The 12,865-nt window shown below is 41.1% G+C and overlaps 1 protein-coding gene across 3 annotated transcripts; it reads right to left on the bottom strand.

Moving 5' to 3' along the window:
- Positions 1-1,135: 1,135 nt before the first annotated feature.
- LOC118315859 (hyaluronidase-5) lies at positions 1,136-8,966 on the bottom strand. 3 transcript variants are annotated; one of them, XM_035643490.2, is made up of 5 exons: positions 8,685-8,966; positions 7,953-7,983; positions 5,033-5,993; positions 3,622-3,711; positions 1,136-3,511 (listed from the first exon to the last, which is right to left on the bottom strand). In XM_035643490.2, exons 3-5 carry the CDS (start codon positions 5,972-5,974, stop codon positions 3,098-3,100), a joined length of 1,446 nt encoding a protein of 481 aa, XP_035499383.2. In that variant the 5' UTR covers positions 5,975-5,993; positions 7,953-7,983; positions 8,685-8,966; the 3' UTR covers positions 1,136-3,097. The 3 variants fall into 3 exon arrangements, with proteins under 3 accessions (XP_035499383.2, XP_035499384.2, XP_035499385.2); XM_035643491.2 differs by lacking the exon at positions 7,953-7,983 and having other exon boundaries at positions 8,685-8,965; XM_035643492.2 differs by lacking the exon at positions 8,685-8,966 and having other exon boundaries at positions 7,953-8,677.
- Positions 8,967-12,865: the final 3,899 nt, after the last annotated feature.

The raw sequence follows: 12,865 nt of genomic DNA on the forward strand, positions 1-12,865 counted from the left end.
AGAAACTGATCACTGAACAGTAACTGGTCAGTTTTCCTGACTACATGATGCTGCTCACCTATAACTAGTCAGAGTCACTGATCACACAGTGTGACAGTTGTGTGTTCAATTAAATTAAATTCAATTGCATTTGTATAGCGCCAAATCATTACAATCTTTACATAGTGAGGTCTCGACCTCACTATGTAAAGATTGTAAGAGAGAGAGCAGGAACAGCATATGTACATGTGGTTACATGACTCAACAATAACTAGACAGACTAGACTGGTGCAATGTGTTTAAAAAATAATGAACTGAGGTTGTTTTTCCTTGGCATGTAAGGTGTTTATCTCTCTCTTTTTATTTTGTCACATAGTTCCCCTTTCCCTCCTGACACATACCTGAGGATTATCCACAGTCTTCCTGGACCACTGTATGAATATTTTAGTTTTAATGCTGTGATGAAGGTACAAGACTGAAACATGTGAACTGATCTCACATCTTTTTCCTACAACATTGTTTGCTCTTATTGCACCAACCCTCTCTGTATATGCCTCTGGTTTGAGAGCCTGATTCTGCAGATATTTCTGGTCTCAACTGCAGAACCCTCTGGACTACTTCTGCCGCATATGTCTCATGTCTAATGGGCAAACTGTCTGTAAATGATTCTTGTCTAAAGCACTAACTCTGTCTGTACAACACTCTGGTCTGGCTCTGATCTGATATTTTTTGGAAAAATTAGACTGGACTAACTGGATTTCTAGACTAACGCTGGTCGGTGTTTTCTTGTCAGTTTGTTCTGTGATCCTGGAGTTACCCATACTTCCTGTGATTACAGGATGTGATGTTACTTTGCACTGTAAAACTAGGGTTTTCTCGCAATGTAGGTGCAATGAAGCACCTCTGGAACAGGTGCTTCATTGAAACTGGACTTAATGGAGAGTTTGCCGTCAACGATGTAAGACAGTCTCATGAAGGTTTCTGCTGTTTTTCCCCTCCAGTATCAAGGAAGAGCCTTCGTCTGTTGATATTATAAGTTATTTTAATAAATATATAATTAGTATATTCATAATATCTTATAATGTTTTGATAAATGTAATACAATTAAGGAGTTTATCTTTCTGTCAGTATCATATGGTGAGGAATTAGCCAGAAATACTTTTTTGAGGGTCCATCTTTAATACAAAAATTGTTTGTCAAAGTCAATAACAAATTTAATGCATCATTCAATTTTGATTCAAATTCAGTGCAGTTTAGTTGTGTTTCCTCGCTGAGCGGCAATGGATGAAAAGTAAGACAGAGACGAAATTTCATACGAAAAAGAAAGGCTCCTGTGAAGGCCCCTCGTTTTTTCTCCTGATCCTCCTCCCTCTCAGTGCCTCGCTAGCCTGCCATCTAGTGGTTGTCTCTTAATACTGCATCTCCAGTGTACCGCAACAGGAGGACACACACGGTGCATTAAGTTCTACTTTACAGGAGGAGCTGACATAAACAGGATGATTATGATCTACATCAGCGACTTATATTTGATTTAAAACTTTAAACTTAGATTTGTCGGCAGGTTTTTTTTTTTACCTTTGTGAATCCAGGTTTTCTTATCCAGCTGTTTTTGGATTGTGGGAAACTTCTCTTTAGGACAAACTTTGGAGAAAAGAAAGACAGTCCATATTTTAAATTAACTGGACCAGTTAACTGGGCTTTTGGCCATCTTCCATTTGATTAATAGTGGGGAAGAAAACATCCAGTGGCGACATTTAATGACACCACATTCACCCCAGAGAAAAACATTTACATGTCATAACTCTCTATTTCTTAACTAAAAAGAACCCATCTCCAAGAGGATGAACCCCTGTGTTGAATGTAGTCAGGCCACCAACACTGAACTGAAAAGGGGGTGTGTGTGTCGGGGTGTGTGTGTGTGTGTGTGTGTGTGTGTGTGTGTGTGTGTGTGTGTGTGTGTAAAGCAGCCTTGCTTGATAGCCTTCCATTAAAGATTCTGGATGGGCAAATTTTCAGTGTCACTTTGTTTCTGGTGCATCAGTTCCCCACAGCTCATGACAAGTTCAGATCTGAACTTTTCAAAATCGCAATTTTTGGTCACTGCAACAGCGAGGGCAAGCATACAAATCGCCTTCTGTGACTGACTGATTGACTACACTATTGGTCGTCTGGATGAGTGTTGGACTTTGCACATTGGCTGTTGCTCTTTCAAAAGGGTTTGAAGCAAACAGTCATTATCACAGTGCGTTTACAGGCAGTGTTACCAACTTGGTGCCTTTATCAACTTGCCACACCTGTTCAACAAACCTGAAGTTAGGAGACATATCTATTTTAGATCCTTCGCCATGAAAATTCAAAGTATTGGAACTAGACTACACACAATCAGATTTTTACTAATTTTCACAAGAGTACTGGCCTGAAGTTTTGCATAAATGCCATGTATGCCAAGTAGAATCCATGTGCACCACTTCCATGTGCATGATCTATTCACACATCACAACAGTCTGATACTTAGTCTAAAACCCAATCATGTCGCTCCACGGTAACAGCAAAGCATCTGCACTGTCCCCTGACGTGCACAAAGGTGTAAGGGCCCTTCAGTGCTGCTTGCAGCTCTCATCATCACTCCTGTACGATTCTGTTCCATTGCCAAGTGTTTATTTTATCTAATGCTGCAGGATCTCTGAATGGTGTTTTAAATTGATTTTGTACAGAAAATGGCTTATGAAAAGATTATGCATTTTCTTTTCTTGTTAAAATAACTCAACTTGTTGTGTTTTTACAGTGTGTTTACTTGCCTTGCCTGACATGAACATCTGCTGCACTCTTACCCCCCTTGAGTGGACAACAATGGGAATACAGTAGGATTTCAGTTTTATTGTGTTATCGTTTCTATTCTGAACAGTCTCTTTGTAATGGACAACTGCATGGCTGTAATATTAAGATTCATTTGACGACAGCAGACGATGATCTATCTTGTGTCAACAGGCCCACACAGGATAGGTGTGATATCCACCATCTTAGCTTAGCATGTTTATATGCTAACATTTGCTGATAAGCGCTTAACATAACACAAAAACTCAAATGACAGTGTAAAAATATTATCATCGTGACCTAGTCACATCGCAACATACTTCAGACAGAGAAGTATCATGACCAGCAGGAGGGGCCTAGGCTTGTCAGCGCCTCGATTTCTCCCAGTGCTGAAGGCCTCATTGATGACGTTGAGCGTCAGAACCGATCTGCATGACTCTTCGCTGAAGCACATGCAGTCAAAGCTCCGGTCGAACGAGCTGATGTCGTCCTGTGAGAGGCCGCCGCTCACAGTGAGCGGGCCGCCACGACGCTGTCGCTGGATCCGGTATCGACGCGGATCAAGGTGCAGGAAGACATCGTCGTCCGAGCGCTTCCTCACACAGCGACCACGGCCCTGGCAGAGCGCCATGCTGCAGAGTTGCGTTGCCGTGGAGACATTGAGGATGTATGGGTTCATTACCTGCTCCAAGTGGCGTCGAGCATCAAAACAGGAGTCCTACAGCAGTGTGGGATGTTGTGTCATTTAGTTGTTATTAGGTAAAGTTGCAAACAGAGGCACAAGGTTTCAACCTGCCAGAAAACTACAGAAAAGACGCCATGTTCTACCTCTGTTTCTGTGACGTTCATGTCTCCCCAGGAAATGACACCTGCGGCGCCGAGAGCAGCAGCTTCTCCGATGGTGTTGACCAGATCAAACTGCAAAAAAAGATAATCAGCCCGGAAGTCAACCTTGGGTTTCAATACTTCATACTAAAATGAAAAGCATCAGTTGGGTGATCGATACCATGCCTGTGCGTTGTATATAAGCAACTACAGTTGACCCACCAGTTTTATAATGACACAAAACTAAATTTGCACAACATTAAAGCTGACAGGGAGACCTCGGCTCAACACCAGCCCTGCTCTTGAAGAGTTTACTGTGTGAACCCCACTCTCCTTAAATCACCTCCTACCCACTCAGTGCCTCCTTTTAGTGAGTGGGAGATGAATAAATTATGATGCTTTTTGTGAAACAAAAAATAAATAAATAAATAAAGCAGGTGGTTTGTTTTTCTGGTGCAGGACGATGCTGATCTGCACAGTTTATAGTAAATGAGGCCCTCCAATGGCCTTGCACTGAAAATGGTTTTAAATTAACATGTTCACCTAAAACACAAATAGATACTGGGTCCTGGGGTCCTCATACACTAACATGATTTTAGTTTGCTGCTGTAAAACAATTGTAAACCCACTAAAATTACTTTTTGGAAAAAAAAAATTTGGTTAAATGACATGATAATGCTAGCCTGGGACGCAGACGAAAGCTGGGAGCTTACTTATATGTCCCCTGCTAGAATAAGGTCTGGATCCCTGCCATCGGGAAGTGGTGTCTCTCCAGCAGTAAACGTGTTTGTCCAATCACAAGCGATTATCTAATTATTGGCGGGGTTTATACCGTGACGAGGACTGAAGGGACTTTTGTAAACAACCAAGGCTGCCGCTAATGAACAAGCACTTGACTATATCAATTTCACAGACATTGTGGAATCATTTTCACAGACATCTCTTTGCATGCTCTAGTCTGTTTAAAATGTTTGTGTCGCTCAACAGACGTCACATGAGAGGTTCCAGACTAATACTCATTTGAGTGATGATAATACTTGACGTTAAACAAAAATAGACAGTGGGGAGGTAAATAACACAATGTGATGTGTGAAGAGATTCCTCAGGCACCACACAGTGAATAATCAGGCTTATACCATGGACAAAAGGAACTAAGGTCAGCAAAGTCTAAATTCTCTTCTGTGTTGTAGTCAGTTTCACTTGAGGTTAGATAAGCACATCAGTCTAACCTTGCCAAAGAAAAAAATGCTACAGCTACGTGCTAATGTACCTTAAGCTGTAGATAAGGATGCAAGACACTGGCCAGCCAATCAGAAATATGAAAGTATGTTCTGTGGTATTTAAAGACATAACAAACATTGTGCCTCAAGGTGACATCAACTTGTCTTTTTGAGAAAGTAAAGGTGTGTCTAACCTCTGACATGTAGTCATCAGTGCTGTCCTTGTACACAGGGCGGATGTAGGCATAGACTGGGATAGAGTAGGTGCTTTTGGGGAGTGTTGACACCCTGATGGCCTCCTGGATTCGATGGCGGACGAACAGCCGGGCTTCTTGGGAGTCTCTGAGCACCAGCTCCAAATAAATGGACGGAAAGAGTGCTGTGGACTCACTCCAGAGCCACACCAGATCATTGTTCCTGTCCTTCTCAATGGCGGGGCAGTCTCCAGTGAAGCCTGCCATGTCATTGTTGTAGTTGTAGTTGTAGCAGTCAGGGTACAAGTAGTAACCCCAGAGTCTTTTGGGCCTTAGCCTCTTCCCAATGCGGATGGAGCGGAGGAAGTACCTCTTAGCTGCGCGTTCGAACACAAACTTTGCCCGATCCTCCGCCTCGTCGTCAGACAATGACCCGTTTTTCTTCTTGACAGTTTCAATGGAGATCTGTCGATAGATATCTTTGCTGCCCCAGTTTCGAACCCACTGTGGCCTCCACTCCTCAAAGTCAAGCACAGCAAGGCCTGGCTGGTGAGCGGGAATATAGTGCTCAATGTCATCCTCGGCCAGCTCGTGGTGCTCCTGCAGGTCTATCAACTGTGGCAGACCGTCATCGTGCACCTCACCAGTGTCTTCATCCACATAGGGAAAGAGGCCAAAACGGTCGATGTAGAATATGGAGATGCTCTGGTTTGTCGCTGTTTTAAGCGTGCTGCTGACTAAGTGGAAGTAGGAGAGGTCAAGGGGCATGCCAAAGCGTATGTCACACAGCTCAGTTGGGGCATTCCACATGAAAAGAAAGGGTTGGTCAGCACGGATTGGAGGGTCTGTCCTTGGTAAATCCTGGCCTGAGCTCAGCAGTACCAACATGGTGATTAAGACGAATATGTGCTGTTTGTCACAAAGCAGTTTGACTAGATTCATTTTTAATCAGGAATCTTATCTGTGAGAAAAAAAAGAAACGCACATTAGTCAGAAATAGTAGGAGGTTAGAATGTGTTCCTGCTGCTGTTAAAGAAATCTGGCTTTGCTGTGACGTGAATAGACCTTGTTCTAAATATAGAGTTGTTGCTTACAATCTTTTATTGTTTTTGTCCACCAAAGTTCTCTCTAAGAAAAGAAGAATGAAGTAAACAAACTAAAACAACAATTTTACACCAGTCTGTGGTCATACAAACAAATATCCTAATGTTTGACATCTGACAAATTAGGCTGCTGACAGACAGCAGCAAAGTTAGCATACATTCATTCATACATACATACATACATAAAAACATCATACATTGACATTTTCACTCTTTGATGTTTTACTATGTTTGTGGTGAAATATATTTCCTGAACACTCAGGGCTCCACTTTTCTTAAGTTTTGAAATTTCCAACAGTAATAGCAGTATGGCACATTTATTCACCCACCAGTTAATTCTTAGTTTTGCCAGATTTTTTTTCCTTTCTTTATTGTTTCAGCTCAGCAGATCAGAGGAGACATCATCCATCCACCCATCCATCCATTATCTATATCACTTTATCCTTTAAGGGTTGGGGAGCTACACCCTTGACAGATTGCCACTTTGTCGCAGGGCCAAATACGGAGACAAACAACATTTCCCTCTCACATTCACACTTATGGTCAATTTAGAGTCTCAAATTAACCTAACCCCAACCTGCATGTCGTTGGACTGTGGGAGGAAGCCGGAGAACCGAGAGAAAACCCTACGCAGACAAGGGGAGAACATACAAATTCCATACAGAACCACTATACCACCGTGCCGCCTGAAGAGCATCAGTTCAAGTTAAAACATGGAGCTGGAAGAATTGTCGTGACAGCACTGATATATCACCAAGTCTCCTGAGTTCGGGAAGATTTATGTGTTTTTAATATCCTGAATACAAAGAGCTTACTCTGTAATTGTTTGGATTTTCCATTGTTGCATATTAGAGATGAAATATGACATGTCAGAATCCCTGGTGTTCTCAGTTCAAGGCATGCAACAAAGCAGCAACAAAACAAGTTGTTACAATTTTCCTCTTACAGTCAAAGAGTGAAATGTCATAACAATTTGGCCCTTCCTTCACTGACTGATGGTGTGGACCTGTTAAGTAAGGCACTTAGCCTCCAGTGGCTTTAGCAGAGACTCTCTGAGGACAAAAGCAATAAACTCAACCTGAACCAAATCTACATCTGCTGTCAATTAGAGTAACAACAACCATAACCCACAATTATTTAATGTAAGAACATTTTGTTGATTATATACAGCCCAAAATATCAGTTCTGACATTTGGGCATAAAAACATAGTAAGAATCCTACCCTGTTTGTTGCACTCAATCCCTTCAAAGCCAATTGATTTCCTACCTTTGAGATGTAATTAAAATGCGCTAAATCAATGCAAAAACGCAATGTAATACTCAATGTAGGCAAACCTAGCCAGAAAAAACAAAAGCACATATACATTCAGAGACCATTACAGACACGACTACTATCACAACTATGTTTTCACAGTTCAAAGTTTTAAATTATTCATTCATTCATTCATCGTCCATTTAAGGGTCGCGGGGGGGCGCTGGAGCCAATCCCAGCTAACATTGGGCGAGAGGCGGGGTACACCCTGGACAGGTCGCCAGCCTATCACAGGGCCACATACAGAGATGGACAACCATTCACTCTCACATTCACACCTACGGTCAATTCAGAGTCTTCAATGAACCTGACCCCATTCTGCATGTCTTTGGACTGTGGGAGGAAGCCGGAGAACCCGGAGAGAACATGCAAACTCTACACAGAAAGGCCCTGGTTGAACCGGGATTCGAACCCAAAACCTTCTTGCTGTGAGGCGAAGGTGCTAACCACTACACCACCATGCAGCCTAGTTTTATATTAGTGAAATTAAATTAAATATACTTACCTGACTGAGAGACCATGTGGATATCCTGCTGCTAGTTTGTAAGAAACACATACTGTTATTTCTGCGTAATATTTGCTTTGACCCTGAATCTGACAACATACTGCACAGATATTGTAGGGTGATGTTTGGGACTGGTGTCTAATAATATCAACTCTGTGTTACATGAGGCTGGGTGAATTGAAAACACGAAGAGCGAATTGAAACTGGACACAGATACACTCAGTTCTAATTATAGTTTGATGTCCACAGTCTCTCATGGTCATATCTTCTGCCTCTTAGATAACTGTTTCTCATCTGCATGTTTGAGCATTTTTACAGGTTCTAATCTATTCAACTGATTTTACTGCCTGACCAGCAGTAAGGACTAACAGTGTAAGTCGGTGTAAAGACAGTAAACGCCACTAACTGACAGATTTACAGTTGAACACACTCTGCACAGTGTTAACATTAGTATCTTCATGAGGCGATGTGGAACTACAGTACAGTCTCCCTGTCTCCAGGCAGGTTACAAGCATCTCCTCGGTCTGACAGTTTTATGATTTCTGTAATTTCAGAAAATTATTATATTATACTCTTAATTATACTCTTGACAGGTTATATTCGAGGTGAAACTGCTGCTGGTGGACTCAACCCCCAGTATAGTTTAACCAGGTTAAAACCTTGGAAAAACACCAATAAACCTTTGAACCTAAAAGAAACCGTTAAAGGAGACATCATTAAGTGAGCACCAACCTGCTTTGGGGTCCAACCAGTCACCGTTGAAACTGAATGCTCAGTTAGTCCTGATATTACCTGTTACTTATAAACACTACCCTCACTCTCCCGTGGGAGTCTAAGTAGTTCCTCTTCGAATGAGCTGTAACATTTCAGGCAACAGGACACTTGTGGAAACTTGTCCGAGCTGCGAGATCTGCAGCCCCGAGGTGTTCTGGTTTTTATTGCGAAGTCCTGATGTTTTTCAGGCTGAGACCCAGCTCCATCCTTCCTGCCCGGGGGAAGATGACAGCGGAAGCTCCAGGACGAGGACAATGTGTGGACACACTGCCACTCACATCTGAGGCCTCTGTCAGGACACGCAAGGAATGCAGTGAGAGTTTGAACTTGGTCAGATGTGGCTGGAAATGTACTGAGCTTAAGGAAATCCACCTGGTTCCATCATCAGAATGATGAGTGACATGAAGATGAAGCTCGACCCGCTCCATCACAGATCATCAGCTCCTGTTGCAAGTTAAAACTCAACTCCATTATTAACTGGTTTTAAGTTGGATTTTATCCAGAAGGATCGAACAAAGGAAAGAGGTGTACCTCATATTCTGCCAGCAGAATGAATCAAACTCATTTGGAGCTTACCTCAAGTCCCTTTAGGGATGTTTTGTTAATTTCTGTAAAGATTGTATAGCAAACACATACAGTCCTAATCAACATGGTGTTGCATTTTGAATTTTGAAGTGTTTACTACAGAAATTAAAAAACGTGTCAAAAACTGACAGTCTTAGTTCTGGTATAGCTTACTGGTAGTAGTCTGACTTTGGTACAGAAGGTCGGAGTTCAAGTCCAGGTCATCCCATTGTGGCCCCTTAGGCAGGGCCCTTAATGCTACCTGCTTCCATGAGTATAAGTCACTTTGGACAACCCCATTAACTCAAGTGAGCTTTTCCCAGGTCAAGGAAAGCAGTGCTGCTGGATTGCTCTGCTTCTTTTCTTTTGTCAAAAGGATTATCCTAGTTTCATTATTTTTTCTAACAAAGTGGCTGCAATCTGATTCATATGTGAGCCATGTCCTAATGTGGTCTGGCTGATCCTCCCAGAGCATTCTGCACGCACAGGACATGGCTGGAGGCCACTGCTCCTGCAGTAGACAGTTTGTCTCCTAGAAATTAGGTTTTATGTAACTCAATTGCAACAGCAACATAGAACTGGATGTTTCATAAAAATTGTAATTAATGTTTTTGTTCACAGGAATTTAATAACAGCAATGGAGTCACTGGAAGAAGGTTGGGTTGATAGTGTGTAAAGCTCCAGCCTGTGGTTTAAACAACAACAGTACTTTCGTTAGGGTTAGTTCAACATTGTGTGTGGTTTTGTATTAAACAGATTGTGTCTGAAGTCACTGAATTTTTAGATCTTTCTCTAAACTCAACCAAGTGCAACGCGAGTCTATACAACAGAAAAGAGGTTAATAATGTTGGTCACTACAAGCTGATACTGTTCTGCAAGATCAGAAAACAAATTCATTGACTGTGAACGTTTTACTGACACATTAATTGTCATAGTATTTGTGATTTACCAAATATGTTAATTAACAACATGTCATTATGTTTGTAAAAAAAAATAATCCAGTCGCAATAACATAATCAACAAGTAGCATTGCTTCTGCAGTTTAGTTCTTGGAGACAGTGTCAGATTAAACAAAATAGGTAATGATGTTCCAAGGTATACAATAACTAATCATCATCATAATGGTCATCAATGTTCACATCGTAGCCTGGACGCCTTTGCAAAATGAATTTAATCAGAACAGATCACAAAATATCACAAAACTAACTTTCAGGATTTGCAGATTACTTCATGTGGACTCCCCAGGCACAGACCAAAGCAGTATGCAGCTCAAAGGTTTCACTTTTGAAATATAATATGTACACAGCCGTATAGTGCGTCTCTCTGGTTCGGAGGCAAACATATAGTCTTACAGATATTAATCAAAGGTGTTAAATCACTTATCAACTTTGAGTATGTCAGTCTATTCATGCTGAACCTGATGATGTTAATTTATAATCATGGTGGTAACTTGTTCAACTAGAACACAGCCAGAACAACAGCTTTGCTTCCATATTAATGCTGCATGCTCACAATAATTGCAGAATGAGAAGAACTGTAAAGGTATTATGAATTGGGAGTGTTCAAGGATTTTTCCAAGTTGTCTCCATGCACTCCTGAAGTAAAATTAGCTTATTTTGCCATGGTTAGTATTTGGAGCAATGTGTTAACAAGTGAAACCAGATACACGCCAAGCTATTTCAAATAAGCTGACTGGCTGTACCAATATTAAAATAGATTTATTTTAATTGTAACTGCCAGGGAAAGTGTCAGCCATTTGCTCCAGGTTTGTTGATACTTCTGTAGTTTTCACCAGGTTGTGACAGGGTTTTGTAGCTGTACAGAGTTCAAGATACAAGTTGTTGTTAATCAGGTTCTCTTTGTGTGGTTTTGTTGGACTCACGTAAATTAGTCCCCTGTTATTCAAACTAATGGATTTTATATTTTATAACTTTGAGGCAGTTATGCACCTCATTAAGTTGACATTATTCTGTTTAACTCCACAATTTATTCATTTAGGCCTATGTGATAAACGTTGTTGCACAATAGCCAGGGAAGCGCACAACTCTAAAAAAGTGCAGTAAGCGTGGGTCTTGTTCAAGGCACTCTTGGAGATGGCTGTCTTGACCTGTCAATTGTTAATTGTCACCATGCAAGCTATTTCCAGATTATTAACCTGAATCTCACTATTATCTCCAGTTGATTGAGGTTGTGCTTAAACCCCCTGGCTCATGACACCTCAAGTCAACTCGCAGATAAGACAGTTCATACAACAAGCGTTAAAATGTAAATTTGTGCCATAGAGTGCTGGATGTGCCCTGATACAGCAGAGAATATACGTTGAATAATTTTAATGTCCTGCATATTGTATCATATTGCAACGAATGAAAGTGTACTGATCCAGCACCAGCAACAAACATGCCACTGCAACATCAACTATTATTGCGCATATTTTTTCATCCATATCACTTGCCTTGCTTTGGCAAAATGTTTTTTTCACATCAAACCATTTCTTCTTTATTACAGACCCACAGGTGACACATCAATAACAGATTTCAGCTCTCTATAGTCCGTCGTTTAACTCTGATGCTGCTAAAATGTAGACTTTCGCTTCTGGATCTTTGAAAGCAGAACTTCAATGTCCGATCTCATAAACTTCTTTTTACTCTTTGATGCCCTTGTCATGAATGAACACTTCCTGACATGGGGCAGGAAGAAAAGCCTTATATGCATGGTATTATTTTGTCATTAATTATGCTAATATGCTATCCTTGTGCACGTTCATCCAAATTCACACTTTGTCAGGGTGTGGACCTGATGATAGAAGTAGCATGTGAAAGTATAAAACTTGTCATTCCCTGGAACAAGCATGTGGCCCTGAGCTAAGTATGTACTCAATACAACAACAACCCGTTTCATGGGGAATCATCAAAACACGACGCCTAGTCATGGACACACCCTTCAATGAAAACACAATAACTTTTCATTGCGAGATTGGAGATGAAAATTTTGAAGTAGGTTCGATTAATTAACAAAGGCTCTGCTTGCCATAAAAATAACCACGACAATGGAGAGATTGATTACTAGGAGGCCTATTCTGGCTGTTGGCCTGAAGTTAAAATCAAATTTATCTACACTCATCTCATACTTGGCCTCTCTGGAATCTAACAGACGTAAATCAGTTGTAGCGACAGAGAACTTTAACCCCTGAGGAAATTTGCCGATCCTGGCCTCACACTTTCTCCCAAAGCTCTAAATTCGTGCTCTCAGGATGAGCAGTAAGTTAGACAACAGATGATTTCCCTCGTCAAACTTACCAGCAGCAAAAATGGCATCGTAATGATGACACATTAATTAGATATGCCACAGCCAGGGCCTATTCATACATGTTTACTGACACACCTAAAAGAAAAGGATCCATCGCTGATGTTATTAATTATACTTGAAGATTTCAGGATAAGACAAGTCAAAATGTCTGCAGTAAGAAAAGCTTGTTGCTCTCACGAGAGAATTAAAGGAGACGTACAAAATGACGCACACCATTGATTTTGAGTTTATTGGTCACTTCCAACATCTAGACAGATAATTCAAAATTG

This window comes from Scophthalmus maximus, chromosome 7 (assembly GCF_022379125.1).
Source record: "Scophthalmus maximus strain ysfricsl-2021 chromosome 7, ASM2237912v1, whole genome shotgun sequence".
NCBI classification, from domain to species: domain Eukaryota; kingdom Metazoa; phylum Chordata; class Actinopteri; order Pleuronectiformes; family Scophthalmidae; genus Scophthalmus; species Scophthalmus maximus.